Source organism: Vicia villosa, linkage group LG3 (genome assembly GCF_029867415.1).
Source record: "Vicia villosa cultivar HV-30 ecotype Madison, WI linkage group LG3, Vvil1.0, whole genome shotgun sequence".
Lineage (NCBI taxonomy): Eukaryota > Viridiplantae > Streptophyta > Magnoliopsida > Fabales > Fabaceae > Vicia > Vicia villosa.
In genome coordinates, this window is record NC_081182.1 from 52,675,971 (window position 1) to 52,695,987 (window position 20,017).

Here is a 20,017-nt window from a genome sequence, read left to right on the forward strand (position 1 = left end):
TTTCAAATAACGTTTTAGTTTATAGCTTATCGCTTATCATTTTTATTCATATTATTTTAACTAAAACCCACAAATATCCTTTATAATTTATTTTAATTTAAAATAAAACACTTACATATTAAATGTTTTTTATGTCATTTTAATTTATCAACTAATTGGACTGCTAATTTTGCCATCAACCATCAGTTATAAGTTATCAATCATCAGTCATAAGCTATAAGCTATTTGTTAACTTATACCCGACTGCTATTTTTACCAAACGTAACCTTAATGAAAAGAGAAGAGTAAATATAATAAAATTAAATAAATAAATAAATAATCTAGTATAAAATGTAACTTAAATTCAATTATACTATAAATTAGTTAAAAAACTATCATCATTATAGAAATCTTAGAATATGTTATGGTTGCATATAAGATCCAATAGTACAAAAGTTTAATAGTAGTAAATGATTGTGTCTAGTTATGGTGCATAACAGGTGGTTCCTTTTATTTGTCAAGAAAGAGAAATCTCTTGTGAATCCCATTATAGTCGTTCAGATCGGTCAGACAGATAGCCGCATCTCACGCCCTTCACATGCATTTGGTTGCTAACTAACTCCATTATTTCAAGAAATGACCGCACCACTTCACAGATATTCGAATCCATGTTCATTCAGACTTCATTTTTCACTCTCTTACTGACTTAAGCGTTGGAGTTCTAACCTTTCAGGTAAGCCTCCTCTTCACAACATTAGAAGCCTTAAACTACCATAACAATTGTGGGTCCATCCTCTCAGATCATCGTCTAATTTCATATTAGAACATTGTCGTTGTCTGTGGGAACTGACTCTTGATTCCTGCAATTTTCCATGATCTAACATTTCTTGATTCGACTGAATCTCCTTCACTAGGAATCCAGATCTCCTAAGCGAAACATAGATCTTTGTTTCTCGATCAATACTATCAAGCTCAAATTCGTACAGATGATAGTAGCATCCAAAGCTACCTACTCAACCATTCAACGACAAGCTACTGATGTTGCTAAAGCTTCCAAAAACCTTATGCCTCCTCCTCCAAGGACAAACGATCAAGTTGTAACAATTATTTCATTCGTTCCTCTGCTGCAAAATGTTGTCCAACCTTAGGCAGAGCAAAGAGTGTTCCAACCACCTACATTCCTCGAATCTACACAGTAATTCCATATAGGAAAACTTCATTCAAACCTCCAGCACTTTCTAGAAAGTTCGGCAGAGAAGTGTTCCCCGACTTCCAATTCTTACAGGTTAATCTTGGCCTACAGGGAGCTAATGAATTGTTGACCAACATGTACCAGATGGTTTAACAAAAAAACTCCAAGGCCTTGGAGAAAATGCTGACTTGAATTGAAGAAAGTATACGAAATGCCAACTCGAGAGACAACATTATGTAATACACAGCCTCGCACGAAACTGTCGCTCTTGAGTAGGATTTAAAATGAAGAAAAGGGCTCAAACATGACCAAAAATGTTGCCCATATGCGTACCAGACAAAGCCATGTGCATATGGGAAGAACCAGACGCCCCTAACACGTATGACAGTTTTCTAGGCTAAAAACATAGTAGGGACTCTTCCATTCATCTATGAGATGTTAGAAAGGCTAGCCGGTCATGATTATTATTGTTTTTTATGGATATTCCGGTTATAACAAAATTGCATTAGCTCCCGAAGACCGAGAAAATATATATTTTACACGTCCTTGTGTGAGTTCTACATATAGAAGAATTCCATTTGGACTATGCAATTCACCTATGACATTCCAGAGATGTATGACGTCCATTTTTGCTTACATGCTTGAAAAACATACAGAGGTGTTTATTGACGATTTTTCTATTTTTGGTTCCCCTTTTGATAATTACTTGTCTAACTTGTCTCTTGTTTTAGAAAGGTGTCAACAATCCAACTTAATTTTCAATTGGGAAAAGTGTCATTTCATGGTACATGAAGGTAATAGTGTTGGGTCACAAAATCTCACATAAAGGGGTCGAGGTAACCAATCAAAGATAGATGTAATATCAAACCTTCCACCTCCCATTAACTAGAAAGGTATAAAAAAATTTAGGTCATGCAAGTTTCTATAGTAGATTCATAAGAGATTTTTTTAAGATAGCTAATTCATTGACAAATTAACTAGTGAAAGACACACCTTCATAATAGATTTTTTAAATGGATTTCAATTTTCTTTGTGTTATGTAAGTGATGGACATACCCTATTACTGTGACATTACTTGACATGATTAGTGTGTGATAGAGAAAATAGTCGAGTATTTGTATAAATATTTTAAAACTTTAAGATTTATGATTCAACTATTTTTCTCTATCAAGTGGGAGAATTTAACATGTCAATTGTATAGAAATAAGAAATAAATATTATTTATTTAATATAATATTATTTTATGGAGACTTATATTGAGGATAGTGTAGTCTTAAGTTATTGATGGAAATTTACGACTACTTGGGTTATATCCTCAATATGAATTGAATTAAAGTCTCATATATTTCCGCTGCGTATAACATAATATGTTTCTCAAATGTGTGTAATTTCTAACTGTTATAATATAGAAATGGGTGCTTAGTGATCCTTCAAAGACGAACTTTGCGAGAGCAAAGGCTAAGAGGAAACCTAAGGTTGTGTTCTTGATGTATTGCAAGAATGTAAAATGATGAGGGATCTTAGGGTTAAAAATTAGGGTATAACAATATCTACTTTGCCCTTGCCACTTATACCATTTTACTAATTATGCCACCTAGTTTAAGTGTGCTCCTTATCTATATTACTATAATACACCACTTAGTAGTTGTTAAAAATACTTAGAGAAATTGGGATATTACAAATTATATGAGAAGGTTTTAAATTTGTTCTTGTCAAAATTACAAATTGAATAAACAAAGCATTATCGTTCAATTTGACAATGATGAGTCTGCAAAGAATGCCATTGAAAAATTGGATGGTATGTTGATAAACGACAAAAAAGTGTATGTAGGATATTTCAGAACCTTATCCCCATGATTGACCAATGTCGTCAATAGCTACCTTACAAGAAAGCACAGGTCCAAAAGCAGCAAAGGTATAATGCAACGCCTTGTTATCTTTTGAAGTGTCCAAATTCTTAATGAACATGTTTGCAAATCCACTTTTCCGAATGCTAGGATCTCGATGAGAAAACATAATACGAATAGGCTTCTCAGTCAGAGGAGTGAAGTTCAAATGCTTCATTGCATTAACAGCTGCACCATAAAATTTGAGTGAGTTAAGAGAAGCAAATATAAGTTAAACAATGAATTTTAAAATTGCCTTAATAAACTGAACAATTTTTCTTTTTATTATAAGGAATACATTGTCTTAATGTACTTTGATTTTGAATGTGATCCTCATAAAAATAGCTTAATAATACCTCAAGCTTATAACCACTACAAAGGTAATATCTCAAGGCAATGTCGAACTAAACTCACCACATTAATTAACCCAACCCAATTAAGGTCTTGTACCTGTAATAAAGGCAAATGAAGTGGCCTACTAGAAATACTAAAATCACATGCAAATACTACCATATTGCAAACCTAATGGATTTAATCATTAATAAAAAGAAATGAATGAAACAATGGCCGAGTTTTCCTTTTTCCTTGATAATTTTCATATGTAACTATTTCTTAACATAAAAATACTATAACATATGTTTATGTAACTATGAGTTTTTGTTCTTTTCATTTTGTTTCCATATGACATACAAGGAAAGGAACAACATGGCAGAACTACACATTATAATTAGAGAGAAAGAAATACATTGTGGTACCCTACATTACCACCCACTCACCTGTAAAAAAACAACATTCATTAAATATATTTTTATCTGAATTCAATCAGCCTAACACAGTAAAGTTAAATCACCTTATTTTCATTAATTTAATTAAAAAAAATCTTTCAACATGCTTATAAAACCAAACATACTGCCCAAGAAGAAAAAGATTGATGATGCATCAATAACATGAATAACAATTTCAATATTAAGGTAAAAAACGGCTCACGTGTCAAATATGATTTAAATGATGAATGGTTTGCTAAAGGTATTTAGAGAAGAACACGCGTCAGCAATGTTCAAATGATCTGAACACGACCAAAATGACAAATGACATTTTGAAAAGGGTTTTAAAAAGAAAGCCCGCAAAATCAACAGTAGCCATGATATCATGGTTTTTAATGTCTATACAATTAGGGAAACTTTAACCTTATTAAATAGTAGAATAAAAAATTAAATACTTAGGTAAAAGACGGCTCACGCGCCAATTATTGTCGCGTCGCCAAAGATTATGATATTTTCGCAATTACATAGTTACCATAATTGCATCCACGTCGGTCATATTTAACAACTTTCTACAAATATCAAGGATCACAATCATGATTTTAATGATGAATGTTATGTACTTGCAGAAAAAAAAACATATCTTCCAATCAAGGTGCAATCCAGATTATATGCACTTGCTGAAACAAACATATCTTTTCCAATTAAGGAAAAGGAAACCTGCCAAAATCTCAATTCAAAAAAATGTCTAAACAAAGGGAATGAATGTCCTCCAAAATCCCTTTTCAAAATTATTAGTGTCAACTAATCCAAATAAAAATCCTTATTGCCATGTCTATTGGTTCAAAACTCAAAAATCTCGATCAAAACTTCAAAAAAGCAATACTGAAAAGCTTAAAATGAAAGAGGCCAAGAACTCCAAAACACAGTCGCTCAAATACTCAGTAAATCTACCACTACGACTAAAATTATTTCATTCCTTCAATGAACCATCAACTTCAAAACCAGATGAAGCTTCTCGGAGGACTTGCATTGCCTCAGACACCTTTATCTTCAGTTCTTCAGGAGAGTCAATCAAATGTATAACCTCCGGACTGGTCCATTTCTAACAACATTCCGATAACCTTCGCTGTCTGATGGTTTGAGGTAAGACGACCCACCAGTGGATATAAATGCTCACCCAACATATGTTTAACCAATAAAAATAAAAAAGTTCAATTTTAAAGTCATGATATTGAGAAATTTTAAATTATAATAGATGCACACAATGTTACAACTATAAATAGAAAATTCAAAGATCACATATAACTCAAAAACAAACTTTTATGTACCACAAAACTTAAGAAAAATATATGCACACAATGTTGCAACTCAATAACAAATTCAACTATAACATAAAACTCAAAATAAAAATTTTACATACCAAGCGTTGATTTTCAGGGGTGGCAGAAGCCAAAGCCGAAGTAAGTGAGTTGTTAGACAATCCACTATGACGTTGATTGTTAACAGGAGATGCAACAACAACTACAGATGTATCCATCATTTGACCTGTGAGACCTTTAGGATCTACTGGATCCACGCCATTTCGAACATTATATCTAAACCCTTGGTTGGAATTCTGGTTGGGCAGCTGGATTTAAAATTAAGATATTTCAAATGGGTTGAATTAATTAGTAATACTATTTTCAAAATAATAAAGCTTTAGATTTAAGAAATAAATACCTGGTTTTGTTGCACTGGTTGGAAATTACCAACTCGACGCACCATTCTAGGTCCAGGATGACCTTGCCTCTGAAGGTGGTATGGCATGATGAAATTAGGAGCAACGCCAGATCGCATAGTTGGCATGAGCTGTAACTGGAAACCATATCCATTTCGCTGAGGCGGAATGAGACCAGGTGCACCTTGAACAAAATACATTTGTTGTGGAGCAAGTCTTTGTGCACTTGGATGATATCCAGTAATTCTTCCAAGCAAAGTTGTGATTCCACCCGGTGCTTGAATTTGAGAAAATTGAGCCTGGAAGTACGCAAATTTATAAATCTAACAATTGAATTTATACCAAAATACAAAGTAAGCAAAACTAAATTTGTTTGTATGAAAAAAATAAAATGAAAGTAGGCAATTACTACGAGGCAATCATATGAACGAATTTTTGAAAGGACAAAAATAACATATTAAAAAATTTATGTCTAACTCAATGCTACAAAGGGAAACTACAAAAAAAAGAAGTGAAGTTGACGGATCATAATGTATATACATTAATTCACAAATAAAAAGTTGAATATTTCAGCAAAAGGGGCTTACACCCACTTCAAGGCTAAAACAATACCATGGAAATAATTGATTTTTCCATAATTTCATTCTAAGGTTGATTAAAATTTAGACAGTATATATACAACATAAAAGTAAGGCATCACCTGCAAACGAGCTTTCCTTTCTTCTTTGCGCTGGGCCACGGCAACATATAGGGGCTTATGTCCTATTATCTTTCCATTCATTTCATTTATCTGGAAAAAAACATGATACAACTTAAGCATACAATGAAAAAGGATATAGTTGGTTGAGAAAAGCTTTATGAATAAAAGAATAAATGACATACAACTTTACTAGCTTCCTCAGGAGTCGAAAAGGAAACAAAACCAGCTTTACAATTTTGCTAATTTTACCATCAACCATCAGTTATAAGTTATCAGTCATCATTCATAAGCTATAAGCTATTTGTTAACTTATACCCGACTGCTATTTTTACCAAACGTAACCTTAATTAAAAGAGAAGAGTAAAAATAATAAAATTAAATAAATAAATAAATAATCTAGTATAAAATGTAACTTAATTTCAACTATACTATAAATTAGTTTTAAAAAAACTACCATCTTTATAGATATCTTAGAATATGTCATGGTTGCATATAAGGTCCAATTGTACAAAAGTTTAATAGTAGTAAATAATTGTGTCTAGTTATGGTGCATAACAGGTGGTTCCTTTTATTTTCCAAGTAAGAGAACTATCTTGTGAATCCCATTATAGTCATTCAGATCGATCAGACGGATAGCCGCATCTCACGCCCTTCACATACATTTGGTTGCTAACTAACTCCTTTATTTCAAGAAATGACCACACCACTTCACAAATATTCGAATCCATGTTCATTCAGACTTCATTTCTCACTCTCTTACTGACTTAAGCGTTGGAGTTCTAACCTTGCAGGTAAGCCTCCTCTTCACAACATCAAAAGCCTTAAACATCCATAACAACTGTGGCTCCATCCTCTCAGATCATCGTCTAGTTTCATATTAGAACATTGACGTTGTCTGTGGGAATTGACTCTTGATTCCTACAATTTTCCATGATCTAACACTTCTCGATTCGACTGAATTGCCTTCACTAGGAATCCAGATCTCCTTTAAACGAAGCATAGATCTTTGTTTCTCGATCAATACTATCAAGCTTAGATTCGTACAGATGATCGTAGCATCTAAAGCTACCTACTCAACCATTCAACGACAAGCTACTAATGTTGCTGAAGCTTCCAAAAACCTTATGCCTCCTCCTCTAAGGACAAACGATCAAGTTGTAACAATTATTTCATTCGTTCCTCTGCTGCAAAATGTTGTCCAACCTTAGGCAAAGCAAGGAGTGTTCCAACCCCCTACATTCCTCGAATCTACACAGTAATTCCATATAGGAAAACTTCATTCAAACCTCCAGCACTTCCTAGAAAGTTTGGAAGAGAAGTGTTCCCCGGCTTCCAATTCTTACAGGTTAATCTTGGCCTTCAGGGAGTTAATGAATTGTTGACCAACATGTACCAGATGGTTCAACAAAAAAAACTCTAAGGCCTTGGAGAAAATGCTAACTTAAATTGAAGAAAGTATACGAAATGCCAAATCGAGAGACAACATTATTTAATACACGGCCTTGCACAAAATTGTCGCTCTTGAGTAGGATTTAAAATGAAGAAAATGGCTCAAACGTGACCAAAAATGTTGCCCATATGCGTACCATACAAAGCCATATGCATATGGGAAGAACCTGACGCCCCAAACGCGTATGACAGGTTTCTAGGCTAAAAACATAGTAGGGACTCTTCCATTCATTTATGAGATGTTAGAAAGGTTAGCCGATCATGATTATTATTGTTTTTTTATGGAAATTCTAGTTATACCAATTCCCAAAGACAAAGAAAATACATATTTTACACGTCCTTGTGTCATTTCTACACATAGAAGAATTCCATTTGGACTATTATAACTTAATTTGTCATATTATTAATTTCTAAATTATATTGAAAGGTAAAATGTTTATTGACAAGTTGCTAAAAATAAGTATTCCATAATAATTTAAGTATACATATCACAATGGTTACTAGTTATAACCGTACTGAAAATTTGTACGCTATGTATTTCACTATGGTTGTTAATCACAACCGTAATGAAATGTAGAAAAACAACTTAAAGTTATGGTACTGTGTATCAAACCCCTGACCTCCATATTTTACTACGATTGCTTTTTAAAAACGAAATGATAGTTAACACGCTACTGGGTCTTTACAATGGTTCCCAGTCTATGGTGGTAAAGCTAGCACATACCACCACACCTTACCTTCACACCGTTGATCAAGCGTGATGGTAACCCTTTAAGAACTGCGGTGAAATGACCCTTCCATAGTAGTGACCTTCATGAAGGTCCAGGAACCAGAATGAATATGAGAGGGGGAAATTTCAAGTGCTTAAGGATGTCTACCTCAAACTCAAACAAAGGTCGGGTAAACAGTAACTCATAAAACAAAGGCTAAATAGGCCAGACTTTTTTAATAAAAAGACCAAGCTTGAACTTTTTTAAAAGTCTATTTAATTAAATAGATCAGACTTAGGCTATTAAAAAAGCCTACGAAGCCTTATAGGTCGGCCTATATTTTCGTATATATTAAAAATAGGTTATATATATATATATATATATATATATATATATATATATATATATATATATATATATATATATATATATATATATATATATATATATATATATATATATTAGAAAAAAAGGCTAAATAAGCAAAACTATATATGCATATATATTAGAATAAAGGCTAAATAGGTCGGATTATATATGCATATATAGGCCGACCTATAAAGCTTCTTAAGTAATATGAATTAATTGAAAACTTGAATAAAAAACAGATTTTTAAATTGGCCTTCAAGGCAGGCCAGACTTTTAAAAAGGTCAGGTCAGGCTAAAAAAAAAAGAGCCTATAATAGGCCATAGGCCAGGATCAGGCCTTTTAAGTTTATCGTAGGCCAGGATCAGACCTTCCTAGTCTAGCCTATTTCCACCCTACTCCTAAGTATCTATACAACATTGTACAGAACAACACAAAACAAACAACAAAGGGGTGAGAATACGCTCAAATATATTAATGGTTTAAAAGAATGCAAGGGTAGCTTAAATCCCACAATCAACAATGCACATTCAATTACATAACAACACAACAACCATCTCACATAGCCTTTATGTATGCAATGTGACTCACAACTCGACCCCATGCATGAGGTACCAATTTGGACATTAGAGGTTTGTTAGTGATTTCGTCCACTCATAATGGTTCCTTATTCGAACCGGGTCCCCACTTATGAACTTTGGGTTGCCACTTCTGAATACCTGACTAATCATTGGTTCCCATTTTTGAACTCGTGACTCACCTCTTTCAAAACTCTGACATGTATGATGCATGACATACAATTATTGCAACAAAATTTATGATTCCACTTCTAACCATATACAACATTCCATAAGGCACTTACACTAGTTCCCACTTCGAACTACACACCACTACACAAACACATATAATTATATTCGTCGCACATAATTATATCAACTACGTCATAACAAATATGCATAATTATAATTCACCACTTATAATTATACAATTAATTCGATTATTATTTAACTTATCACAATATTTCACCTTAATCAATTAAATTCATCAAATACACTCAAACAGTAGCCAAACATCGACTACACGAGAAAATAATGTCAAAAATTGACCGAACGCCCAAACACATCACCTAACGGGCGTGACACCAACTCGTCATCAGGGTAACGATCGTCACCTAGGTGGTCATGCCCTAGAGACTGTGACGGTCTCTCTGTCATCACATTCATGATTGTCAGCTTACCCGAATGCGTGATGAACAACCTGTCACGCTCGTGACAACCGTCACACTGTTATAGAAGGCGGAAACTATGTTTCTACCATGGGAGCTCATACGAAGCTTCAAATTCGATCCTCAAACACCCATATCGACCAAAAAATAATAGATACATATTATATTAGTAATAAAACATCACATATACACTGATTAACATCCAATTTCATCAATTATTCATGAATTCAAGGTTATGTTCATGAAATCAAAACATATCAATGGCAATAACAATTTTCAGATTCACATCAACATATCATGTATAAATTATAACAATACTTAAAGCACGAATTTACACATCGAACATAGCAATCAACATGGATTACACATAACCACATTGAATAACTCATAAAACACATCAATGGAGAAAAACCTAGAGAAGAGTAAGGATCCATCTCTACCTTTCATGCAATTAACACCTATTTCAAGTAATTCCCCCAAACCTTAACTTTCAGCAGATGAATCAAAGTTTGGTTATGATGTTCTTGCTCTCACTCAAAAGCTTATTATATTTTGCCTCTTGCCTCTTTTTCTCCCACTTTCACAACTTCTACATATCAGACCAATTTGGCTCCCCTCCTTTTATTATATTTTAAACCTAATAATAGTTTTGCTTAATCCACAATTTTCCCTCAAATATTAGTAACTCTCCCCTTAGCCCACCAATTTTATTAAAATGCTACTGTCCACCTTACAACTCATAATTCTTTTAATTTCTATTAATTTATAATTATTTAATTAAATAATAATCTAATAAATCCCAAATGAAATCCCATAATTCCAAATAATTCACATAAATCATTTAAAACAATTTAATCACTCGAATAGTTAAATAAAAGCAATAGAAATTCAATAAAATAAATTAATCGAATTCAGGGTGTTACTGAAGGAGTCAAAACTCCTACTGCTTGAGAAGAAAGATGCACAAAAGCAGTCATATTATCCTCTTTAACACCATCATCAGATAAGAGGGCATCAAAAAAAAAAGAATCCTTATAAGAAGCTCCCTCATATTGGGAGCCCATAATAAACCTTTCTGAGTCAGAATCATTAGTTAGGGAGATCACTTCAGGTTCTAGGAGATCATATATAAGTGGGGAATGGTTTAAACAATGAGATACTCCCATTCTTGCAACAGAAGAGGCATCACTCTCGGAATTGCTAGTTATGTAGATAGGACTATCACTCATTTTGATCAAAGTAGAGAAAATGCTGAAGGTATTAAATTTTAAGGTGAGGAAGGTACCTAGTAAGGCGAGGCTAGCAAAAGCAAATGTAAAGCAAGGAACTGCAACTATTGTGATAAACACTCTCAGGAGGGAAGAGAGGAAGACACCCACAAATAGAAATGTTGTGAATGGGAAATGATTTTAAAGGAGTGCGAAAAGTTTCACCAAATTCATACACACACACACACACACACACACACACACACACACACACACACACACACACACACACACACACACACACACACACACACATATATATATATATATATATATACACACACACACACACATATATATATATATATATGTATGTGTGTGTGTGTGTGAAGGAAAGCAACGAGCCGTATCCATAGAAGGAAGAAGTTATAAAATTAACAGCTGAATTTTCTCATGAAAACATAAACAAACTTGAGTGCAGTATAAGCAGCATCATGCCCTAACTAGTCACCTCAAATCACACGTTAGAAAGAAGAAACGAAACATTTCAATGACATGAAGGCGTTTAATGCGCTTCCCCCCACTACTTTTTCAACTGACTCCAAGCGTTTCCACTTATGGTTCGAAGCAAACGACATCCTTAGAGGCTGACCACAAGTGCTAAAGACTTCCCCGACTATTAACACCCAAAAAGACTTGGGGGCAACTGTTCTGGGCCGACCAACGTACCTAAGAGCTAAGGCCCAAGTTGATGTCAATCCACTCAAAATTACCCAAGATATAAAAGCCATATCATGAGATATTCAAGGTACACTTTCTGATCTCCATTTTTACTGCACTCATCTTGAATTTTGGACTGACTTATGAGTTAGAGTGCTAACCTTGCAGCCCCATCCTCGTGCTACAGTATCGGAGATCAGCACCACCATTTCATAATTCCTCACCATCAACATACACCTAATTCTGGTTCCAATACGGAGCACCTATTGTATTGGTTAATAAGCTAAGAGAATGTTTATTAGGTAATATGATTGATCTAACGTCGTTGACTTAGTTATGAGCTGCAATGAGAGCGATGAATCATAATATTAATAATAGATTAGAATTGCATATTACTGATCAATGATATTATAAGATAATATGTCGATGAAATCTAACCCCATCTAAACTATTAAACATCAAAGTTTATTTTATTTTCTGTTATTTTATTTCCTATATTCACAAACCATCAAACATTTGATAAAATAATTCTTAAAGTTATGAAAACTATTGAACAATCAATCCCTATAAAGAGGATACAAAATTGTACTTGCTAATGCACTTGCAACACCCGTACAATTTATTGAGAGCGTCCCTAACCTCTTTTGTTGATTCCACTACAATGATCTTATCAAAAATATTTGAATTAACATATTGATAGACTAATAACAAGCCTTCTGCATCCTTCTTTCTCAATTTACGACAGAAAGTTCTTTGCATCTCATTGGCATTTTTATATTTTTAGCCGATATTAAGACACCATCATTCACAATTGTAAGCACATGTGAAATTTGAATAGGACTAAATATGCCTGTGGTTCTTCTAAATATATTATATTTCACTTTTAGCCTCTCAAAAAATTTCCCTCAAATAATGATCCTCATAAAAAAAAATTATCCACACTTTTGGTCCCTCATACAATTTAGCAACAGTTTTTACAACTTAGTGACAGAATTAGTGACGATTTTTAGCGACAGTTTATTATTTAGTGACTGAATTAGCGACAATTTTAATCGGTTGTAGCAGTAGGAACCAAAAGTGTGAATGCAAATTTTTATAAAGATCACTCTTTAAAGAAATTTTTTTGAAAGACTACAGATGAAATATGAGATATTTAGACAGACCAAACATATATTTAGCTTATTTAAATATAATCTTGATTTGTGAATCAACAATCATAATTTTATCCTTTCAATATTTAAATATTTACAGGGAATTTTTCATTCAAAGCTGAATTCGAATTTGCCATGTTTTTTATTACAAAAGAAATAATAATAGAAAACTTGCACACAAATATATTATGAGAATTGAAAAGTTTATTGAGTAATGAAGAGAAAACAATAATTAAAGTAATTGGTTACTTATACAACAAACTATACGTACTCAACCAACTACCAACAACTATATTCAACTTACCAAAATTTTGAAACTAACTGAATTGTTCATCAAGTAATTGATTTAACAACTTGAATTACAACATAATAATAAATATTCTTAATATTAAAAATATATTAATAATAAATATTATTTATTTTTCTATAAAAATATTTTTAAAAATATATAATTTTTTTTTCTTTTCTCATATCCTCTCAAAGTCTTCATTTCCCCCTTTAAACAGAACTTTTAAGAGATATGGCTCTCACCTTTCATATGAAAAGATAACTAAAAATAATATCTTGAGTCTGGAATAATCATTAACTCTTAAGTTTTGGAAAAGCTAGAGACAACAAACGAATGGAGCATATATATAATATGAGGCAGCTAGTGTACTTGTGAGGGACAGCTTCAACTCATGTGATTTACAAAGTACTATAATGCTAGTGTCACTAAATCTAATCTAAAAGCAATATTAAAAAAAATAATAAAATATGCCTAATCGATAAGCAATAAATATATATACTATATATAGATTGGATCTTGTACTTACTTAAGATAAAAAGATGCATTAAAATAATTAAAAAAGGTTGGATAAGTTTATATAAGTTAGGTCTTAGTGTGAAATTGAACGATATCTGTATAAAGCTACAATGATGGTGGTGGATGCATTATGAAATGGTTGGTCGACACATTAGTGATTTTCCTTTTCATATATTCAGTTTTAATAATTAATAAAAGAAAAGCAAACTTCCATTGACATTATTTTATTACTATTTTTATTCTCATTTCTGATCCAAAGTGGGTTGCCACTAATAATGGTTATTGGTGATTCGATATCCTAAGTTGTAATCCAAAGCGTATGTTTTCGGCAAACAGGGGACAGGTATATGGGGAAGGAATTTTATTTATAATTTCATAATTAAAATAAAAGTTTAGAATAAAAAATGAAAGTGAATATGTACTAGGTTCGATCATTACATTTACATGTACTATTAAAAGAAGTACATGTGAGATGTTGGCGTAATCAAATGTTGTGCATGCATAGATGATAGAAGCAAAAGAAAAATAAAAAATGTTTTAAAAGAAATTGTTGTGCATGCATAATAATGGAAGAAAACCATGTTTCTAATTTCTATAGCCGTTTTTATGATTTTTCTCTTGCGTCAGTCAATCCTTGTTTACTTTTTTTAAGTGCACATGAAATCAGTTTTTTCTCAACAATTGTAGACAGTAGCTTATCTTACACGAATATATTTTTATGGATGTTTATTGATATTGGCAAATTGTGTTAGAAGTTGTAATTTGATTTTTGTCGAAAGATAATATTTGACCGTGTTGAAGTAATCAGACAAAGTAGTAGGAGTCAGCTGTATTTAATAGAATCGAATATAACATATAATTGTTATATCGAAGTGTAACTTGTAACTTTGTATTTGTATGTTTTGGGCTTGGGTCGATTGATAGAGTTTTGGGTATGGATTTTAGTTGTTTATATAAAGGGCATAGTATGATGTATTACTCATTCAATACAAATCCTATTTTTACAATTCAATTTCTCTCTTTTCTCTCTTCTTCTTCTCTCATCTTTCTTAAAAATCCTAATTGTTCCAATAAATTCGAACCAAACCAGATTCCAAACCAAATTATGATATTTGGGTTGGACATTTTTTTAATAGGGTAAAAATCGAACCAAATAAATAAAATTTGACATTAATTGGTTCGGGCAATGAATTTCTAAAATTTTATCTGTGAGTCGTATAGCTGAACCAAACATAATAAATAGTATAATTTATATCATCATTATCATGGAAACCATGATAAAGGATTTAACTTCTAGAAGGAAAAAAATGAAATATCATTTTGGCAGGAGGTTGTATCATGAGCTAATACTGGATACTCCTAATGTAATGTATTGTGGTGTAACTTGGTGCTTCACAACAGAGCTAGGCTCAGGGCAGTTATGATTTTGTGGATGATATGTCATGGGAAATTGGCAACTAGAATGAGGTTGCACAGTTTCGATATGGTTGCACTACTAGAAATACACAGTTTACCTGCGGAATTTTCTGCGGAAAATTTTCCGCAGATATACCTGCGGATTTTCCTGCGATTTTACAAATTAAGATAAATTTTTCTACGGATCAGGAATTTGCAGAAAATTCCGCAGGAAAACCTGCGGATTTACCTGCGACTTATTAAAATAAGATAACTTTTCTACGGATCAGGATTTTGCAGAAAATTCCGCAGGAATACCTGCGGATTTTGCTTCCGATAATATATTTCAAATAAAAAATAAACTATTTTATAAAATCTGCAGGTAATTTCGCAGGAAACTTTCTGCGGATTTTGCTGCGGATTTTGTTTTGTATTATATTTTAATATTTTTTTAATTTAAAAAATAATGTAAAATATTTTTTTTTAAATAAAATATATTTCTTGCAAATCGTATATATTTAGATATTCTTTAAAATTGTATATATTTTAAATTTTTTCCGAAAGCCTATTTAAAAAAGTTAATAAAATTTTATTGGTTAATTATTTAATATTATTATATTAATTAATTTTTTAATGTGAATTGTGTTATTTTTAAATTTTAACTTTAGTTTGTTAAACTTTATTTTTAATAAAATAAAAGGCATGAGACTTTTGGTTCTCTTGTTAACAATTATAAAGTTTTAATTTTAGAAATCCTTCTTCAATGATAATGATAATGTGTTACATGAATTTATATTTGATCTCTTGTTAAAATATTATTAAGTAATTTTAAATTTATAAATTAATTTTACTATTTTATTGAAGCATGGAAAAAATATATGGATGTATTATTATCAATTAAAGTTAAGAGAATACTCTTTTATTATTCTATTCAAATTTAGATTTCCTATTAAAATTAATTTTTATAAATAAAGAGTTAATAAATAATTAAAATATTTTGAAATTTATAAATTCTGTTTTAGTATTTTTTGGATGTGTTTGAAATTAAATCATTGATAATGATAATTTAATATACTATATTATTTTGAAGAAGAATAAATAGTTATTCATTTGTTTTGTATTTTTAAATTTTTAAACGTGTTTGATAGAAAATTTGGGCTTAAATTTAACCCGGTCCATTTTTCCCTTTTTCCATTTTTCTTTTTCGTTTTTCCATTCTGCAGAAACGTGAACACACTCTACTCTATTCCTTCTCCTTGAAAACCCTAGCGCCGCCGAATCTCCTTCTTCCTCTCCCTCCGACCACCGCACCTCTAATCGAAGAAAGGAGCTTATTTTCGTGTTCATCATCACGTGACCTTCAACTTGAACCGTTGATTTTTTTTGACAGTCACTTCCGGCCACCCTTTCACTGCCTCCCACCGCCGCGACTCTAGGCAAAGAACGGGGACTTTTTCTGCTCCATTTAGCACATCCTTTAGGATAAACATATGGCTCCCCTCAACATTTCAAAATTTGAGGGTTTTATTGTATCTGATCAATGGCTTCAAAGCCAGTTTACACAGGTTGAACTTCATAGCCTCAAATCAAAAGTAAGATCAAATTCTTGTTTCCTTATTCAGTGGATATTTTGATCCAATTTCATTACTAAGTTTGATGTTTTGCATGTTTCTCTTTGTGGTGGTGTAGTTTGTGTCTTTCAAAAATCAGAATGGGAAGGTTACATTTGGAGATTTATCATCTTTGATGATTAAACTAAAGGCGTTTGTAGATATGTATAATGAAGATTAGGGGGATCTTGAATGAATCTGGCAATGATTTTACCAATGATGTTGATTTTGAAGACTTTTTGAAGGTATGTAATTTTATGGTTCTCTCCTTTGTTTTTGATATCAATAGAAACATGTTTTGTTTGAGTAGAAAACCATATTATAAAGTAATCAGATAAGTAGGTGTTCATAAGAACACGAGAGATTGATCACGGATTTCGACAATGCTTAGGGTTTGTTGAGTATTAGTTTCTGTTCGGGTTTATTAGACCCCGTTTAGCTCTAAGTCCATTGCTCTGTATGTGTTACTCATGCTTGTGTTGTAGCCTATATATGGTTAATATATGGATCACTTTTACACAACATTAGTTATATCAAAGATAGTACTTATTCACCTTTCCATCTCTCAAAATTCATGCCCCTAGCCATTTTAGCAATAGTGTAAGTGTTTCCATTGTGTCAATTACATAGAAACTAATTCTTTATGGTCAAACTACATCATAGAACCAAATACAATGTAAAGCATGGTTCAAGTAACACTATGCGTTGGAAATAATTGTGTTTGCACTATTTGATTGTCAATATTTCTATCCAAAGTTTCAACCATTAGATTAATTGAAAGACTATGATTTATACTGTTTACATACTTAGAACTTAAAAGTTTCAAGTCCTAGTTCAGTGACAGAACAAAAGTATTCAAATAGTTCTAAAGACAAAGTATTTTATACTTGGATCAAAAAGGTCATTTTGGGATTTGTGTGAAGTGGGTATATATATATGTATATACATAAATATATAAAGGGTAGGTAAGTTAATTTGCTTTTATATGCGTCACATAAAGCCTAGATAAGTTAGATTACCAACTATGGTGCTTTTCAATCAAGTAGATGCGTCACAAAAGTAATACTTCTGTTTTTGATTTGTGAAGCTAGAGAGGCAGCTTGGTAGCTTCAATCAAGTTGCTGTTCTGATGCATAATGACTGCCTTTATCTTTTCCAGGAGATACTTGGATTTGCATTTGAGGTATACATACTAACATACCTGAATAACTAAGCATGAATGACTTCACAATATTTGAATAATTTTTTTTTGGTGAACAAAATCATTTTTTTCTTCTAATTGATGTCTTTGTTAGTATGGATTATTCAATGTTATATCGGCCAAATCTCAATTTTATCTTTTAGTCTATCAAATGGAAACTAGTTTTTTTTCCTTAACTCACTCATTTTGATGCTATATTACCTCAGTATCTTTTAGTCTATCAGCTTGTTATTTATAACTTGAAGGAGGTACTGCCTTTGTTAAAATGCATGCAGCATCTGTGTAGGATATCACTTAGTTTTGGTTAACACTTGCCTTTCTGATCTGCTAATTCCCATATTCGACTATGTTTTTTAGGCTATAGATAGTGCTGATGGATTTCAGAATACTCATCAAATGCAACAATATGAGTCGGCTAAATTCAGCATTGATCAGGTTATTTTTTTAATATAGTGTGTGCACATTGTCATATGCGGCCCCATAGTTGCTTTATCTCTTACTTCCTATGTTTCTTTTTTCTGCATGCAAGCTACAGTGTGGGGCATTTGTTACAATAGGTTACAAGTATTAAATGAGACCTTTTTTATTCTAACAAATGACATAAACTGAGTTTCCTTGATCAGGTTGTTTTCATTCTGCAAAAAGTGCATATCATATGGGAACCATTTTTGCTTCCTTCAACTTACAGGAAAAGCATGTGTACAGTATTAGAATCAGTTTTCTCTAGAATTTCTAGAGATATACTTCTCCTAGATGACATAGCTGCAAATGAGACTTTACAGGTATGTCTTTACAATAAGTTAGCTAATTAATGCTTGTAGTTGTACCATTTTATTTAAGTTAGTCTAATACATATCTTGGTTGGTGCATTTGTATTAGACTTCTAATATAGGTTGGTGATGAATTTGAATTCAGTTAGTTATGATGTTAGAAAGCAGTAAGCAGAAAAGTGAAACTGTTAGTTTTGGTTCATATGATTGAGTTAAGGTGCTTAAATTGGAATTAGAATTAGGTATGAGATTCGAATTCATGCACATATTGCAATGTATGTCTAGAATATATATTATATAATTGCATGTGATATAAAATAATGTTGAAAAGTAATACTATATTGAAAAAGTTGCAATTTTTACCAATCTTATTAAACCTGCAATTTATACAACAGAAACTAATTCAAAAACACAGAAAATGAAGTAGATTATATATGTAAATAACTATGAAGATTAAGAAATATATACCTGCTAATTGACTCATATTTTTGTTCATATGATTGAGTTAGTTTTGGTTCAAAGAGGTGGCATGGTTGTTAGTGAATATGGTTGAAGTGTTAATTTGATTGAATTTCAAATCTGCACACAAGTCTTTTGGAAAATATAACTTTTATTGAATTTAATTCCTTACTATTTTTTCAATTTTCTTTTAGGATAAATTTGAACAGAAAAAGTTGGAGATTTCTTCTCAGAAGCCAACTATTCCAGGAGAGGACGAAGCTGATAGTCAACCAACTAATGAAATGCCACCTGATTTGGATATATGGGTAATAGGGTATTTGGTCTTGGAACCGCATCTAAGACTTTGGTTTCTGTATCAAAAAACCCTCAAGTCTTTCAAGTGACTCTCAAGAGGTTGATGTTTTGAGAAGTCAAGTCCATGCTTTAAATGCATCGTTGCAAAGACAAGAACAAGAGAAGATGGTGATGAGGCAACAATTGCATCGACAAGAAGAAAAGATAGCCGAAGCGAATAATAAAATTTCATTTTTAATGAATCATTTAGGATTTGTTGGGCCTTCTTCTCATCCACCACAACCCACTAATGAAAGTGAGTACACAAATGAAGATGGCGTCGATGAAACAGATGAAAAAGATTTGATTTGTACTTTTTTTTCATTTTGACTTAGTTTTTGGATTGTATTATCTTTTTAACTTGATGGACAAA

General features: G+C 32.1%; 1 protein-coding gene across 2 annotated transcripts; it reads left to right on the top strand.

The window, feature by feature from the left end:
- Window positions 1-16,491: 16,491 nt before the first annotated feature.
- Window positions 16,492-20,017, top strand: LOC131655718 (centromere/kinetochore protein zw10 homolog). 2 transcript variants are annotated; one of them, XM_058925539.1, is made up of 6 exons: window positions 16,492-16,860; window positions 16,958-17,123; window positions 17,966-18,061; window positions 18,437-18,514; window positions 18,703-18,861; window positions 19,503-20,017. In XM_058925539.1, the coding sequence occupies exons 2-6, from the start codon at window positions 17,049-17,051 to the stop codon at window positions 19,692-19,694; spliced, it is 600 nt and encodes a 199-aa protein (XP_058781522.1). In that variant the 5' UTR covers window positions 16,492-16,860; window positions 16,958-17,048; the 3' UTR covers window positions 19,695-20,017. The 2 variants fall into 2 exon arrangements, with proteins under 2 accessions (XP_058781522.1, XP_058781523.1); XM_058925540.1 differs by lacking the exon at window positions 16,492-16,860 and having other exon boundaries at window positions 17,010-17,123; window positions 17,970-18,061; window positions 19,503-20,016.

Bases quoted from the DNA above. Each gene is read 5' to 3' on its own strand.
- LOC131655718 (XM_058925539.1), top strand. From the start codon at position 17,049: ATGAAGATTAGGGGGATCTTGAATGAATCTGGCAATGATTTTACCAAT. The intron at 17,124-17,965 runs GTATGTAATTTT...TGATTTGTGAAG, and splicing joins ATTTTGAAGACTTTTTGAAG to CTAGAGAGGCAGCTTGGTAG. The intron at 18,862-19,502 runs GTATGTCTTTAC...ATTTTCTTTTAG, and splicing joins CTGCAAATGAGACTTTACAG to GATAAATTTGAACAGAAAAA.